Raw genomic sequence first — 18,284 nt, 5'->3', positions numbered from 1 at the left:
ACCTTGCAGACTCACGATAACTCGCAGGCACGAGGCTGGCGGACTGCAGGCGGCCACGCGGACTCCGGAGAGCCAGCCAGGCGCGTCTGGCTGCGAGGGGAAGCGGGGAGGCGCGGAGGCTCCGCTCTAGGAGACTCCTGACGGCCTCCACCTCGCGCTTCCACAGGGAGGCTGGGAGAGAGCAGAGAGTCGCCTGTGTAGAAGGACTCTGAGCTTAGCAGTTAAGGCGTCGATCCAGCAGGCATGAGCAAATGCAAAGCAGTACTAACTGCTGCTGCTAAGTCGCGTCCGTCGTGTCCGACTCTGTGCGACCCCATAGACGGCAGCCCACCAGGCTCCACCGTCCCTGGGATTCTCCAGGCAGGAACGCTGGAGTGGGCTGCCATTTCCTTCTCCAATGCATGGAAGCGAAAAGGGAAAGTGAAGTTGCTCAGTCGTGTCCGACTGTTCGCAACCCCATGGATTGCAGCCCACCAGGCTCCTCCGTCCATGGGATTCTCCAGGCAAGCATACTGGAGTGGGTTGCCATTTCCTTCTCCAGGGGATCTTCCTGACCTAGGGATCGAACCCAGGCCTCCGGCATTGCAGGCAGACGCTGGAGTGGGGTGCCATTGCCTTCTCCAATGATTATCGTAGATAAAATCAACGTATATTAAAGAAGAAACTATGCTCCTGGCAGAAGAAAGAATGCTCCTGCCACACTGAATTTAGTAGTGAAAAGAAGTTTATCAAAAGGCAGATAGATCCATTCTATAGATATAGAAGTAAATGTAATATTTGTAATGACACAGAAGTAAATGTAATAAATGTAATGAAGTTACATTTGTAATTCCATTCTATTTACATAAATATAAATAGAAAACTACACATTCTATAGACATAGCATGTAAATGTAACATCTATAATTACATTTGCAGTTATATTCTATTTACATAGATGTAAGTAGAAAACTGTAAAGTCATCTTCATTTTTCCAGTTGCAAGGCCCACACACCTTGGTGACTCTTATTCCTGTCAGTCTCTCACACCCACACATCTAATTCAAAAGTCTATCAAGAGTCTAATCACCTCAAGCCTCCAGTGCCAACATTCTTGTCCCTAAGCTTAAATACCTGCTAGTTCTGTGTACTTGGAGTGGTCATCCTCAGTTCCTTTCCTAAAATGAAGGTCTAATTCCAAAACTACAAGTCACACAATAGATGATCCAGACAGCCAGTTATTGCATGCTTAGGAACATCCTTGCATCAGGAATCAGTAGATAGAAACCTCATTTAGCTCCAATTGCAGTAAGTTCAATTCAGGGCTAAACTTCCCTCAAGGTTGCCTGTGGTGGAGATATAATTCATACACCAAACGACTCACCCATTTAGAGTGTACAATTGTATGGGTTTTTGTATGTTATGACTCTTTAAAACTTGTGGCAAAATGCAGAGAACACAACATGTACCCCACTCTGAAGTGTACAATTCAGTGGCAGTAATCACATTCAGAGCATTGTGCAACCGTCAACAGGCATAGCTGAATTTTTAAATAATTAACATGTGGAACATTTTAACTTGGGCCTTCAGAGAGGTCACAAAATTTTAGAACTCTTCACAAGTTAATCATTTTTAAAACCAAGTTAAGTGCAGTAATAAAATGCTTATGTAAGGACCATGGCTAAATCACGAAAGCATGGTGCAGAAGCATCGTGAGAGGGATGTATAAGAGTTAGCAATCCACATGAGATTTCAAAATTATTTTTCAGGAATAAGAAAACAAACAGGGAAAAGGCAAAAACATGCAACTCCTGAGGGCAATAGGATTCTTCCGAGGAAACATTTTAATCTTAAGTGCCACAATAGGGGCAGGAATCTTTGTGTCTCCAAAAGGGGTATTAAAATATTCCTCACTGAATGTGGCTGTCTCCCTGAGTATCTGGGCGGCTTGTGCGGTGCTGACTTTGATCTCCGCCCTCAGCCATGCAGAGCTGGGGACGACCTTCCCTATAAGTGGAGCACAGTATTATTTCCTCAAAAGATCTCTTGGTTCCTCTGTTGCTTTCCTCAATCTTTGGATCAAACTATTTACTCATCCCTTAAGACTAGCTACTGAAAGCTTGTTATTATCTACCTATACAATTCAGCCTTTCTACGCTGGATGCCCAGCTCCAGAGCTACCAAAGAGATGTCTAGCGTTGGCTGTTCTGTGGTCTTTGGGACTTCTAAATGCTCGAGGGGTGCAAACTGTGGCTTGGCTTCAAACTGTCAGCACATTGGCGAAGATGACTGTCCTCTGCTTCATTTGCCTCACTGGGATTGTGCTGTTAGGGATGGGGGAAAAGGAGAATGTGGCCAGGTTCGAGAACGCTTCGGATGCTGAGCTTCCTGACGTCTCACAGGTTGCAGAAGCCTTCCTGCAAGGATTGTTTGCGTATTCTGGCACGTCCATTCTGAACAGCATGGCAGGTAAATCCCTTTCTGACATACTTCTGCTGTAGGTGTAAAGTTTGTCTACAACCCTCTGGAGAAAGACAATACCCAATTTGTTTCTTTGGGAGACACTGAATTGAATCTGCTCTGCACTACATGCAAGTAGCACAGTTTAATCATCATTAAGCCTTGGTAGATAATTATCTACCTAAAATACTGAGAATCTAGTGCTTTTCTGGTCACCCCATTTAAACAAACTTGGGGAAAGTTTGCTGGGGAAAAGATCACTCTCAGATTCTACTGTAATTTATTCTAGCAATTTTTCAAGACACTTTGAGTTAAATATCAATGATATTAGAAATATGTTAATATAATGTTAGTGTTAAAAAATGAAACCATCCGATTTTATACATCCCCTGCTGCACTGGTAAAATGCTGCATCCTACTTTTGATTTTCCACAGTACGTCTTCGAGAACTTTCCATAGCGGTCCCCAGTCACCCAGCATTCTTTTAACTGCTGCATAATATTCCTTAGAATGGCTTTGCTGCACTTTCACAATAGTGGATACTTGAAATGTTTCCCATTTTTCACAATTACAAGGACTGGTGTAATACCAACGCTTCCCTGTTTGTATGCACTGTTGTTTCTGCAGGGCATTACTGTTCCTCTGACATCATGGTGCCAAAATACTTTGGTAATACCTACACAGCTGTCTAGAGTAAACAAAAGAACTAAACAGAAAATAATTCTTTATATTACTTGTTGGTTATAAAATTATAGGAATATAAAATATTGAGGATGGATTACATACCACAGTTGTATAAAATTCCAAACAAAATCCTTATACAAATTCTCAATCTTTGAATTACTGAAACCTTTATTTTTTTTTTTTATGTTTTTTATGTTGGTCAATGAGATGCTTTGTTCATTCATGTAGATTACTAAAATTTAATAGTTGATATGATTCTTAAGTACTTTAACATTTTATTTTTTAATTGGCAAATGTAATGTTGAAATTTCTCACTATAAAACTAATGGATTTTTGAATATCAAGGCTTTTCAAATAATGATGAGACCTGAATTTACCTAGCACAAATTAATTATGACATAATCACCTTGCTGCTAGCTTGGCCATTAAAAGGTACCTGAGTAGAAAGTGGAAACCCTGGATCTACATGGAGGCAGAGTTTCACAGGTCACTGCTTGTTCAACTGCATCCTCCAGAGGACACCTGGTCAGTGGGGGGCGGGGGGTGCGGTTCTGCAAAATTAAATGTTGAGATGTTGGAGCACCCCTTCTAAAGAAAAGCATCACATGGGAGCAAGCAGGGGTGTTCCTGAGAGTGATTATTGCCTAAAGACACAGCACAGTGCAGCTTGAGACTCAGTTCTGTTAGCAGTACTCACCTCATTCTCCTCCTGGTCCCTCGTTGGATTTGTCATCAAACAAGTGAAACCTTGAATGAAGGACCAGAATCTCATAACTGGAGCCGGTCAGAGAAATGTGAGCAACGTCAGCTGAATGTGACTGTGTTTGAAAGGCCCGGTGAACTTTTTGCAGACGAGTAGTGTGTGCTCAGTCACTCAGTAAGGTCTGACTCTCAGAGCAGAAGGTCGAATGCCAGGAGGGCAGTAATAGGGTCAGACCTTGGGGCTAATTGAATGGAGCTGGCTAGCAGAACCAGCACTTCATTAACTTACCAAATTTAGAGATCTGGCTTCTTCTGTGTCAAAATAGGGTGATCCTGACTAGAAAGAACTAGCTCCCTCAGGTTTGGCTCTCAGAGTTTCTGAGCTGTCATATTCCTGACAAAGTATAAACAGAATAGACAGCTTGCATCTAGATTCTTGTGCCAGGGCCTCCTGAAGGAATAACACTGAATCCCAAGCACCACTAGACAGCCTTATATTTAATTCTGAAATAAGGAATTTTATTAGGTCTCCTTGTGGCTCAGCTTGGAGAAGGAAATGGCAACCCACTCCAGTACTCTTGCCTAGAGAGTTCTGTGGGCAGAGGAGCCTGGTGGGCTGCTGTCCATGGGCCGCACAGAGCCGGACACGACTGAAGTGACTTAGCAGCGGCCGCAGTGGCTCGGCTGGTAAAGAATCCGCCTGCAATGCGGGAGACCTGGGTTCGATCTCTGGGTTGAGAAGATGCCCTGGAGAAGGGAAAGGCTACCCACTCCAGTGTTCTGGCCTGGAGAATCCCAGGGACTGTAGTCCATGGGGTTGCAGAGTTGGACATGACTGAGAGACTTTCACTTTCACTTTCATTAGGTCTCAAAGCCATCAGTGCAGCCACCTCAGTAGCAGGTCTGACAATATTCAGAGAAGTCTCTAGTGATGTAGAAAATTGCTGGACTTGAGCTCTATCCACGCAACTACAAAAGGACAGAAGGTCTCTGCTTCTGTAACATGACTTGTGTGACTTTTGCAAGGAACAATCCTTGCGAGGAACCATGGTATGCTGTTTAGAAAATCAGGATCACATAAAATACATTAATATTGGGAGCAATTTAAGAAAGCCTCAGATTTCATAAGCTGCCCAGCATTACCATTGTTAGTGAAGGGAATTTAGGAGGAGAGATTGATAGCTGCAGTTTTGGTTGACCCCTAGAGAAAGCTGCAGTAATAATGACCCCACTAGCTTAGATCTGCATCCACTCCTCTTCCAAAGCCCTGAAAGCAGACTTGAAAAGTCTAGTTCCCCAGCTGCACACAAGGTTGCCCAAAACAACTTCACGTTTGACCAGACCAACACCCTGATTGGCTGCCTGTTAGAGGAACTTTTCAGAGACAGAATACACAGAAATACCAGGAAACCCTCCTCCTGACATTAAGCATGTTGCAATATACAGTAGTTCCCCTTTATCCACGGTGGATTCGTTCCAAGACCCCCAGTGGCTGCCTGAAACCATGGCTAATACTGAATCCTAAATATACTATGCTTTTTGCTATACTAAGGGATCAGGTCGATACATATACAGTGTGGACCTTAGAAAAAGGGGTGATTCTCATCCTGGGAAGGACAAGCAGGATGATGTGCGCTTTCACCATGATACTCAGAATGGCACGCGATTTAAAAGTTATGAATTGTTTATTTCTGGAATGTTCCATTTAATATTTTCAGATTGTGGTTAACTGCATGTAAATAAAACCATCGATCATGAAACTGGATGTGGGTGCAGTATGTCAGTTTCAGGGGGAAAGGCAAACTTCTTGAGGACTGGTGAGCCTGAAGCACCCATTCTCTTGTTTAATTTGCTGCAAGATGGAAATCTATGACAGACTTCATTCACCCTCAAGAGGCCCCGTTAGTCCTCCAGAAACTGAAGTTGTACACACATGGAAGGAAAAAAAAGGCTCATTAGGCCTAATCTTCCCTCCCTTTATGGGCCACCACGCAGGAGGTCTAAGCAGGCAGATCCCCTCTCCTATGGTTGGAAATCAGAGGCCCTGGTCTCAGCTCACACTCAAGACAGGAATATGGCAGGAAACACAACCTAAAGAGTCTACCACCTCCCTGGACATACTTAAAATTTGATAATACTCCCAGGTCCTAAGGATCTGAGCAAAGTTGGGATCTGTTTGGGAGGACAAGGAATTTTCCACACTAAAAACAGCCAGGCTGAACCAAGAGACAGTATTCCCAAAGGACTCTTTATAAAGGATGCTGTTTATCTGAACTATGGTGGGAAAAAGGTAGGATGAAGAAGAAAGAACTGTTAAAGGTACAGGTTAAATTTTTCTTATCTTTCACTTTTCCCTTCTTAAAGAAAAAAAAAAAAAATCCATGTTAGATGTTAATGTGAGTTTTAGAACTTCCCAAAGTTGGAGTTAAAATTATTAGTCAATTTTCTTATAGTATAAATCCAAAATCATAAGTTTTCATAAACCATTAACTTATAAATAATGATATACATATATAAAACTAAATATTTTCCATAAAGTTCACTTTTTCTTGTTCTTTATTAAGTGGTTGACTAATATATTGAACATATTAAATTTCACTAAAGAATATAACCTCATTCTTTTAAACTCTTTCAATTGTGTGTTAAAATGTACTTAATTTTTAAGCATTTTAAGTGTCTGACTCGAAAAACCTTTCTAATCTCATATCCCGTAATGCTAAAATATTGCCTCATATAAGATGAATTTTATTTCCTTAAACACTTAAATATGGTTTATAAACTTAATGTCTCCTATACTTGCAACTTTAAATCGCACATATGAAAATTCATTTACATTTCAAATTTAGGTAACAAGGCTGTTCTTTCAGATTATCTAACACGCCAGATTCTCATAAAGATTAGACACTGGCACAATTTGTATAATTTAGCAGAAAATAAATGGTGTCAGGGGCTGATCATTGTTGTGTTTAATTTGATGCACTCCCATCTTATATTGGGTTAATGAGAAGCAAAGCCTGAGATGGGGATCCCTGTGCCAGCACTTTGTTGAGGACCTGCTTCCCAGAGACAGCTGTGATGAGTGAGGGAAGCAGGACAGGGCAGGGAGAGCTGCTGAGGACGTGGTTTCAGCTGGAGTCTAGCCTCAGCCAGATCCTACGGAGCCACACTGCCCAGCCTGGTAGCCACCAGCCTTATGGAGCCAGTGAGCATCTGAAATGTAGTCAGCCAAACCGAGGGGCTCCACAGACGTAAAATACGCACCAGAAATCAAAATCTTTTTTTTTTTTTTTTTTCAGAAATCAAAATCTTGAATGAACAAAACCTTGTCCGTTGTCCAGAGCTCATTAATTCTTTACAAATGCTGCAAAGATGACATTTTGGATGTTTGGGGATAAATATATATCATTAATTCCATTTCACCTGTTTTTCTCCTATGTAGTCATTAGAAATTTTAAAATAGATAAATGGCTCACAATATATTTTGATTAGACAGTACTGCTAGAGTAGGAAAAATGCAAACGTTCCCAAGTAGTGGCCTTAGGGATGGACTTTTGTACCTTTTATCAGTTAATCAACGACTGGGGGCTGCCTCTGATGGGAGAAAGTAAACCTGTAGATTTTTCTAAGCAAGGCAGCTTACCCATCCCTGCCAAGCCACCCAAGGACCAAGGGCAAATCCCAGAAGAAGGGGTCAGCTGTGGGGAGCCCGCAGCCTTGCTCCCCGAAGCTGGAGGAGGGGCGCGCCTGCCTGCCATGTTATAGAGTCATTGCTCACGCCGGGGCTCAGGGTCACTCTCCGGTGACTGAAGCTGCCGTGGGGAGAAGCCAGCGCACACAGTCACTTACACGGCCCAGAATCCAGACGAAACATGTGATCCGAGCCCTTCAGGCCTCAGGCCGCATATGCACAGACTGGTTCCGTCACCCTGTTGCTATGGTAATAGGGGAACCCGAGAACTCACAAGTCACCTAACATTGATTTCATATTACCATCTCCTGATTTCCTCCCAATCGGAATTTGGGTGGACAGACTCTTCTGCATGGCTTACAGCAAATTTCCTCCACCACTTGAGTAGATTCAGGCAACCTCTTGATTGCCTAATGGGCTCTGAATTGTTTTCCTCTTCTTATTTCATTCATATTCCATAAGATGAATTCCATTCACACTTAAGCCTAGGTAAAGAAAAGCTTGCTTGGGAGAGAAAGGGAGAGAAAGGAACTTCCTCAGAGGTCCGTTTGCTTGAGGGAAAAAGATGACAAGAGAACCACTACTTCTGAAAAAAGGGGGAAAATGACATATCTCAGGCAGGATGAAGAGACAGGCTACATACTAAAGAATCTTTAACAGTTGTACATTTTTTATTTGCACAGATCTGTGAATCTGCAATCTTTGTTGCCAACTGCGAAGCCTGCTTCCCAAGGTCCAACAACTAGTGAGGGTTAGAGCCAGGTTCAAGCCCCGAACCCTCTACCTCCAGAGCCTATGTTCTTAACTACTTTCCTGAACTTCCTTTTTAAGAAAAACAGTATGATGTCTAGGAATTTTGAGATCATATGCCAATTTCCAGAATTCACTGGTGATGTGGTGTGTCCTCCCCTGAGATAAGGCCCCTGCGATTGACAGAAACTGACATTGTTGGGTGATTTGAGCTCATCCCTGCTATTGGTTTGAAAACATTATTATGTATCAGAGCTCAAGGATTTTCCCAACTGAGGACTTCTATCCAAGACGTTGGGAGTAAGTGTCAAAATGGACTCTGCACCTTCTGTCCAAGAAACCCATCACCCCAAGGTCCAAGAGATCTAGCTACACCCAGGCTGGAGGGCCCAGTGCTTACTCTCTGGTGTCAGACTAAACGGTTTCAAATCCTTCCCTCACCACGTTGTGGCTGTGTGACCTTGGGCGAGTCTCTTAACTTCTCTGAGACCTTGCAGTTTCCTCTGTGTTTGAAATGCAGACACAGCCCAATATGTCCTTAACGCTATGGCGGGTAATCAATACCACACGGTGGAAGCCTCTGTGACAGGCAGACCTAAAAGTGCTCACAAAAAGTCGCTGGGGTGAGGCGGGGGAGGGGAGTTGTTTTCCTCTGGCGCCTACTGTTCCCTTTGCGTAGAAGGCTCCCTACTGAGATCTTCACATATCTCCCTCCCTCACCTCCTTTAGGTCTTCCCCAAATGTCATTTCCCGGCTGTCTCATTTAATGCAAACTTTCTCCCCTACTCTGCTCTCATCTCTGTTTCATTTCTTTCTCTCTTTTATTGAGGCATAGTTGATCTACAATATTGTAGAAGTTTCAGGTGTACAACAGAATGAGTCACCGGTTTTAAAGGTTATACTCTATAGTTCTAAAATAGTGGCTACATTCCAACATATCCTTGTAGCTTATCATTTTGTACACAGTAGCTTGTACTAACTACATGGTCTTTGCCATCACTGTAAACCCATAATCATCAAATGACTGGAATAATTGGATTTTTAGTATAAGATGGTGAGAAATCCAAGCTTTCGGGCAAAACTTGCACAGAACCAATGTAGAAACAGTCAAGCAGATGAGGAAACAGACACATGAATAATACTTTTTCATACATTTTATCACAAAGTCTTCAAAAGCCTCATAATACGTCCTTTTCTGATGAGTTTATTTGTGTTTTTTAGGAGAGATAAAAAATCCTGGTAAGAACATCCCCAAATCTCTGATTACTGGCATTCCCATGGTGGCTGTGGTTTACTTACTGGCCAATGTATCCTACCTGGCAGTTTTGACTCCCAAGGAAATCGTCTCTGCAGGTATGAATGTATCTAGACAAAGAGGAAATAGTCACTACTGTCTGTTCTGGGTAAACAAGGACTCCTATATAGTACTGGTTTGTTCAGTACACCCATAAGAGTATGAATACAATGGGTTCCTGCTTTGGTTTTTATAAGGAAAGGAAAAACAATCATTTAAAAATCTATAGAAGATGAGTACATGCTAAAGACCAAAGACTGTGAAACAATAAGAACTGGAAAGAGAAAGAGGAGAAGGAGGTAGAAAAAGAGAAGGAGTGGGACATAGAGGAGAGAGAGAAAAGAGCAACAGGAGCCAGCCAGGCGAGACGGCAGAGAAGAAACACTCTGTTAGGAGACGCTCCACTCTTCAGGGCGCGCCCGGATAACCACCCTCAAAGCAGTCAGTTGGAACAGGCAGCGTCATCTTCTTTTTTCAGATGAGGAAACCGTAGTGCCTGGGAGTTAAGTAATGAACAAACTTGATAGGATTCAAACGTAGGCTTCAGTCATGCCCTTCTCATGATAAAAGATTGCTTCTTGTCCAGCTTATTGCTAGCAATGGGTTGTAAATCTGGACAGCAGTTCACAAGATCTGACCTTCAAAAAATATATTCTTCCCAGTTCTACCAATATGGTGCTCAAAGCTGCCCAGCTCGTAATTGAAACAGACAGACTCAAATCCATGCTAACTCCAAAACCTATGTTCTCAATCACCATACTAAAATATCTCACTATAAGCAAGTAAAATGAAAGCAAAGCAAGCAATCGTATGAATACATATTAATATACATCAGGTGGTAAATTTTATTAATACATATAATTTTATAACATACACACACAGACATGACTAAATGGAAATATAACAAAAAGTTAATAGTAAATGGTGCCATCTGAATGGTAAGATTATAAGAAATTTTTATTTCTTTTTTTATACTGTTCATATTTCCCACAATTAGCATCTTATGATCAGAAAAAAAAATCATTTTTCTAATACTAGATAATTATATTTCCACAGAATTAACTGATGATTTTTAATGACAACATTGGGTCTTCCCCAAAAAAGTGTTAAATTATGTTCATCTTACTTTAAAAAGGTCGAGTAGTGTTTGAAATATATTAGAAAAATTTCACCAAATTTTAATTTTGAAAAGATAGTTATTCCCAAAAGAAGTTTGGTTATCTAGAAAACTCATTTATTGATAGTGACTAGCTCTTCAAATATTCTGGATAAAGGCCAAATAACACATCAACAAAAACACAGACTACAAAACTGTACCTACAGACAGGCATAGGTGACCACGTGTGGTGTGTGTGGCCGTGGAGGGGCTGACGGGGTCACTCCAGTGACCTGGGTCCCCTGCCCTGGGTGTGGTCTCAAGGCAGAGGCCACAAAGGATCAGTCTGATGTGCTGCCCCTCTGAACTGGAGCTCCCCGCTGTCGTCCACACTCAAAGCCTTCACCAAAATCAGAAGATTTGAAATTCATTTAAAAAACAAAAAACCTATACATGGCTCAAAAACACCAAAAGATGTATTTCTGCATCTTCTCTGGGATGAGTATAAAAATGATGTGGTGATTCTAAAAGGAAAAGAGAAATATAAATTTTTAAAACTAAACAAAAAACGTGCTCCTTGCCACAACTTGGTCTCACAGGAATACAGTAACACGCTGAAGGAGAATTCTTTTAACTATTAAACTGAAGGGGAGAGCTATAATTTGCCTTTCACCCCACTTCCAAACCAGGTTGCCAGTTCTGTGAAGACCTACCTCACTCACATCTCCTCAGCTGTTCTTTCCTCTTCTTTCGCACCCCACATGCCCAGGCCCCTATTTTCCTCACTTCATTCGCAGCAACAACCTCTAAATTTACACCCTCACCTTTAACTTTCTTCTATCCAGCCTCCACTCAATCTCAAGAAATAATTCTATGAGGGGCTCAGACAGTAAAGAATTTACTTGCAGTGCAGAAGACCTGGGTTCAATCCTGGGTTGGAAATATCCCCCAGAGAAAAAATGGCAACCCACTCCAGTATTCTTGACTGGAGAATCCCATGGACAGAGGAGCCTGGAGGGCTACAGTCCATGGGGTCACAAAAAGTGGGGCTCTACAAAACACAAATGTAATCCTGTCACCTCCCTGCTTAAGTGTTCTGCCATCTTGTTTTCTTACATCTCCTCCTAAGCTCACTGTCACCCCATCATCACCTTCCTTCAGACCAAATATCAGCTCCCCTGGAGAAGGAAATGGCAACCACTCCAGTACTCTTGCCTAGAAAACTCCATGGATGAAGGAACCTGGTGGTCTACAGTCCACGGGGTCGCAAAGAGTCGGACATGACTGAGCGACTTCACTTTCACTAAGCTGACGTGGCAGGTTCCCCAAGATCTGAGTGAAGGCTAACTTTCCATCCTCATCTCTTGTCTCTTTGTGCACACATACACCCTGGCCACACAACAGCCTTTCTGAACAGTTTGCTGTTTCCAGAACAGATACTCTCTGCCTCCCCCACAATGTCATCTCACCCTCCTCAGCCTGAGTGGGATGCCTATCTCCTGCCTGATGTCCCACTAATAAGACTGATTCTAAGTTCAATATACTTGGGCTTCCCTGCTGGCGCAGATGGTAAAGAATCCACCTGCAGTGCAGGAGACCTGGATTCGATCCCTGGGTGGGAAGATCCCTTGGAGAAGAGAATGGCTACCCACTCCAGTATTCTTGCCTAGAGAATCTCATGGACAGAGCAGCCTGGCCAGCTACCATCCATTTGGTCACAGAGTCAGACAGAACTGAGTGACTAACACTCACTTTACTTTCACTTCGATAGTCAGACAGAACTGAGTGACTAACACTCACTTTACTTTCACTTCGATATACTTTGAGCCCTGAAAAGTATGGAAAAGTGCCTCCCAAATCTTATGCAAAAGCTAGTCTTAGAAAGTTTGAATTGCAGAAGCAAACTACCCCATCCAATGCATTCTATTGGCCAAAAGCAGACCACAAGGTCAAACTGTATTCAAGAATAAGTAAAGAGACTCCCTTTCTTAGAATAAGCGACAAGATTTATTAAAAAGGGTATGGATGCAGGAGGAAGTGAAGAATTATTGCCACAATTCCAATCAAGCAAAGGGACTGACCATTTGGAAATTTGTCTAAAATTTTTGTAGATGCTGTTGCTCTCACCTGGACGGACAAAATCATCCCTTCCATGCAGTGGGTCATTTCTTTTGGGATTTCAACTTCAGTATTTAGCAACATGTGCTGTACAGTGCTTTCAGCGTCAAGGATGATCTACACAGCAAGCCAAGAAGGACAGCTGCCTTCGATCTTCTCAATGCTCAATAACCACTCCTGTCCAACCATGGCTGTGAGCCAGATAATCATCTTAACTTCCATTGTTATTATCACCTCAGATTTAATCAATTTAATAAGATATTCAGGATTAGCACTATGGTTTTTAAGAGGGCTACATATGATAGGTTTACTTAAACTAAGGTACCAGGAACCCAATCTACCTAGACCCTACAAGGTAAATCAAGTCTAAAAACTTAGTATTAAACTTCTATTCTCTTTTTAAGAATATAATTTTTATTCTATATTAAGTGTTAGCGTTAGTCACTCAGTCAACCACATGGACTGCAGCCTGCCAGGCTCTTCTGTCCATGGGATTTCCCAGGCAAGAATACTGGACTGGGTATTCTCCAGGGGATCTTTGTAACCCGGGAATCGAACCCAGGTCTCCAGCAGTGCATGCGGCTTCTTTACTGTCTGAGGGACCAGGGAAGCCTTTTTTATTCTATATGGGATGCTTCTAACCAATCATGAGTCAAACTTTGAAACATCTGAACCAGACCTACATTTCCCAGCTTACTAATGTGTAATTAACTGATTCATTGGAAAAGACCCTGATGCTGGGAAAGATTGAAGGTGGGAGGAGAAGGGGACGACAGAGGACGAGATGGTTGGATGGTATCACCGACTCAATGGACATGAGTTTGAGTGAGCTCCAGGGGTTGGTGATGGACAGGGAGGCCTGGCATGCTGCAGTTCATGGGGTCACAAAGAGTCGGACACGACTGAGCCACTAAACTGAACTGAATGTGTAATTGGCCGTATGGGGTGCATTTGGTTTGATTTTTCTAGAGTATAATGTCGAAACTGATTTTCTATGAGGAAGATAAATGTTATCCTTTTCATCATCTTTCAGGAGTTAGGCAATAACACTTTTGAGGGAAGAATCCTGGCCCTGTTCAAAAGCATCCCCTCAGTCCATGACCCAATGTCAACCATTGTCGACCCACGACCCATGACATGGCATTCTCTTCTTGAGTATGTCCTTGAAGGGTCTTCATTTTATCCAACAAGATGGTATTCTAAGCCTCAGTTTAGTTGATTCTAAAAATTTTGAACCTGAACTTAGCTAACAAAATGCAACCACCATCCTGTAGGTAATGTCGGCAGGGCTACTGTAGGTTCCTAAAGTGTTTTTGTGCAAAAAACAATAAAGCACCCCTGCTTCTAGGCAGACACAGCTCCATGCCCAGACACAGGGCCTGGTGAGCAGAGCACGAGCTAGATAACAGCTTCCTTTTGCCCCCTCAGCCGGGTATGAGTAATGAGCTACCTAAGCAACCATGTGCTTCCCAGGTGGCACAGTGGTAAAGAATCCATCTGCCAATGCAGCAGATGTGGGTTTGTTCGATCCCTGGGTCAGGGAGATCCCCTGGAGGAGGACATGGCTACTCACTCCAGTCATCTTGACTGGAGAATTCCATGCACAGAGGAGTCTGGCTGGTTGCAAAGAGCTGGACATGACTGAGCGGCTGAGCATGCATGCACGCAACCATATGTAAAAGAAAAAATCAAACTTCCATTTGGAAAAAAGCCCATTCTGACAATGGTGTAGGAAGTGTGTTAGAAGGAGGCATGCGCACGGCCTGTCCAGATCAAACAGCTGGCGTAGGTTTTCTTGGTTTTACTCCACTTAACTTCAGGAGAATCCTGGAGCTCAGAGACTAGGTGAATTACCCTAGTGGAAAGGATCAGGGATGGGATTTAAACCACACGTTCTGATTTCAGAAACCAAAATTTTGTTATATTTACTGAAAAGATAGTGATGAAATCTGTATCCTATGAAAGATCCACTGAGGAAATTTTCTCTGATTTTAGCATCAGGAATACTTGGGCCTCCTCTAAACAACAGTTTAGCCTATGCCTTTTGGTGGCCTGCTTCCAGATTCTACATGGGGCTACGTGGCATGCATTTTGTGAGCCAAATTCATTCTTTACCCATATTTATTTCCCTCATTTCTCTTTCTTATTTTCATTTATTTAGCCTTGGTATAAACTAAGCCATACCTTGCTATAAAGTAAATCCTAAAAGGTATCAGTCTTTGTAATATTCTGCTTTGTTTTGTTTGGTTTCTTGACTGTGCTGGGTCTTCATTGCAGTGCACGGGCTTTCTCCAGTTGCCACGTACTGGGTTACATCCCCTGGCATGCGGGATCTTAATTCCCTGACCAGTGACTGAACCCACGTGGCCTGCATTGGAAAGTGGATTCTTAATCACTGGACTGCCAGGGAGGTCCCCAAGTAGTCTTTGTTTTACTTTTTAATTGTGTTATAATTATAATCCAGTGGTCAATATAATTAAGATACTTCCTGGTTGTAGAGATTGTGTGGAAAATAAAATGATAGTCCCTTATTTCATGCCACTGACCATAAAACCACTTGAGTATGTTTACTGATTTCTGAATTCCCAGACTCACCCCAGGGGTTCTTATTTAGTAGATCTTAATTGAGCCTTAGGAATCTGTGCATTTATCAATTATCTTGGGGATTCTTATGCAGAGAGGTCGACTGATCCTATTTTAAGAAACACTTGTTTAGACAATCTTGACATTCTCCCCCCGCCAATGGATCCCTCTTGGCCATGCTTCATGTTGAAAAGAGTGAGCAATATCTTGGATTTCAGTCATCCATTTCTTCAACAAATACGCAGTGACTACCTGCTGTGTATCAGTTACGTTATTAGGCAGTTCAGAAAAATAAAGATGAATCTTTCATCAAGAATCTTCTTAGTCTCATAGAAGAGTAAGAAGTGTATACAAATTATTTTGATAAAGTTAATTAATAAATGTTATTTTGTTGAGCACATTCTGTTGAAGTACACTGTATGCAATTCTGACAAAGACTTTAGAAGACCAGAAAAAAATCATTTTGCAAATGGGTCTAAGAGGACTCTTTTTTTTTTTTTGAAACTCAGAGTTTAAATGGTGTGTGTGTGTGTTTAGTTACTCAGTCGTGTCTTGACTCTACAACCTCATGGACTGTAGCCCGCCAGCCTCCTCTGTCCGTGGGAAGTTTGAGGCAAGAACACTGGAGTGAGTTGCCATTTCCTTCTCCACACAAAATACACATTTCACGAATATTTGATTGAAAACCCCTGAACATATTTATCCCTTAGCATCTGCTGACCCACCACGTCTTTCCTTCAGGGGCTGGGGGGGCGTGAGGCCTTGAGGATCTCACTGTGCCGTGTTTGGGGTCTCCTTGGGATGGACACTTGGGGAGCCACCTGCTGGCTCTTCTCTGCAAATGGGTTTGAAGATCAGATTATTAGGTAGACCAAAGTTACACTGCTAGATACTGGCACTAAGCTCCCTGGAGAAGAACCTTCTTTATCTGTTTTAAATATCTCTGGAGAAGGAAAAGGCAACCCACTCCAGTATTCTTGCCTGGGAAATCCCATGGACAGAGGGGCCCGGCGGGCCATAGCCCATGAGGTTGCAAAAAGTCAAACACAACTTAGCAACTAAACAATAATAACAATAATCCATAGCACAGCACGTGCCATTTAGAATTTCAGTGAATACTTCTCAAAAGAATGAGCAATTAACGTAATAGAGGTTGCATTTCTAACCAGACTTTTCTGATTCCAGCGTTCCTGCTATTTCTGTTACTTGATGCTTCACTAAGAAAGACTGGCATACGCCCCATTAAAGAAGCATTATAAACAAATATTACAGTTATGACATGACTGGGTTTCCATATTCCCAAAAGTAGAAGTGCTTCAATGACTAACACTAGGATGACACAGCTAATTTTTATCTGTGATGATGATGATGCTTAAAATGTATTTTTTCTATGCTTGAAAATAAAGCACTAATCTTAGTAAATAAATGACAATATCTGATGGCTAGAGTAGGCATTCTTGATAAGTATAAAATGAATAAAATTAAATAACTTTTTTCCATTCAGTCTGACTTTGATTTACTTTTTATAATGTAATACTGACACTCTCTCTCTAAATATATTTGAAAATATATTTGTAGTTTTCTCTCTGGTGTTTGGAAACACTTGCTCCAAAAGAAAGAGATTTTTTTCATGTTGTTTATAGAAACTTTTAGACAATGTCATCACTAACCTTAACCTTTTTTTTTTTTTTTTTTTTAACTTTCAGGTGCCTTTGCCATTTATATTTGGATCCATAGCTATATCTTTGTTTCTGATTTTGACGCCATTGATTAAAACTCCTAAAATGGAACATGTCTATGGGTTTATCTTTATATTCAGTGGACTCTTGTGTTACTGGATTCATGTTCATCTTAATCAACATTCTGTGTGTTTTGTCAAAGTCACCTGTTATTTACAATTACTGTTTAATGTTTCACCACCTGAAGACCACAATGAAGGCATTTCAACAGAAAAAAATGATCTTAAAGAAATCTTTTTGTAGATAAGAAATTTTGCAATGTAAAATTTGTAGTGAATGAATGCACTCTTAAAGCTAAGCTCTGTTTTAAACTAGGCACTCACAAACACAAAGCCTGCCACCTCCTGCCCTGTTCCCAGCTACACGTAGCCGATTTACCTCCCACTCGGTTATGCGCTCAGATTCTTTACAGTTCAAATTATTTCCCTTGTAATCGAAGCTTTAGCTCCTTAGTGTCCAGTATGTTTCTCACCACTATTTTCCTGGTCAGAAATTTTAAATGAATGCATGCACACACAAACACACACAAAGTTAAAAGGGCATAATATGACTTAATCACTTAATTACTGCCTACTTCTGTGTAGAAAATATTATAATGCTGTATGCCTGAAATATTATCATATTGTATACCTGAAACTAATAAAATGTTGTATGTCAATTATATATCAATAAAATAAACAAATAAGCAAGCAAGAAAAAAAACACAAAGAATCAGTTCCAGGAAGAGAAGTTCGTTGATGAACAGTACTTAGTATACAGCAGACAGTTAATATCTGTTGAATGAATGAATGTAAGGTGTATCTGCAAAACTAACAGAAAATATTGTAAATCTGAAATTTATATTAATAAATATTATTGCTTCTTACTCACTGGTCTAAACTCTTCACTGTGATACCAATTAAAAGAAAATATTTTAATTTAGGCCTCTGTGTTCAGCCTTTGTAAAGCAGGAAACGCTAAATCATGGCCCTCAAAAATATGCCCATGTGAATTAAGTTCATAACTAGTAAGAGAAGTTTGTCAAAATGTTTCCCAAATTCTGTGGGATCCTAAAATCAATGCATTAAGTGGCATTGAAAGGGGAAGAGAAGAACATAACAACACTAAAGCTTCTCAAGTCTGATAACACTGAATTGACCGTGACTTTATCTTATTCTATTTCTATTATAAACTAAAATAAAACATTATATATA

General features: G+C 41.4%; 1 protein-coding gene across 2 annotated transcripts; it reads left to right on the top strand.

Annotated features, from left to right (window-relative positions):
* Positions 1–1,660: 1,660 nt before the first annotated feature.
* Positions 1,661–17,953, top strand: LOC122679579 (solute carrier family 7 member 13-like). Of its 2 annotated transcripts, XM_043880400.1 has the most exons (4): positions 1,661–2,446; positions 9,483–9,614; positions 12,763–13,124; positions 17,059–17,953. In XM_043880400.1, the coding sequence occupies exons 1-4, from the start codon at positions 1,780–1,782 to the stop codon at positions 17,332–17,334; spliced, it is 1,437 nt and encodes a 478-aa protein (XP_043736335.1). In that variant the 5' UTR covers positions 1,661–1,779; the 3' UTR covers positions 17,335–17,953. The 2 variants fall into 2 exon arrangements, with proteins under 2 accessions (XP_043736335.1, XP_043736336.1); XM_043880401.1 differs by lacking the exon at positions 12,763–13,124 and having other exon boundaries at positions 1,667–2,446; positions 17,059–17,599.
* The last annotated feature ends 331 nt before the right edge of the window (positions 17,954–18,284 follow it).

This window comes from Cervus elaphus, chromosome 21 (assembly GCF_910594005.1).
Source record: "Cervus elaphus chromosome 21, mCerEla1.1, whole genome shotgun sequence".
Classification (NCBI taxonomy): Eukaryota; Metazoa; Chordata; class Mammalia; order Artiodactyla; family Cervidae; genus Cervus; species Cervus elaphus.
This window is presented reverse-complemented; position numbering and strand designations above follow the sequence as displayed.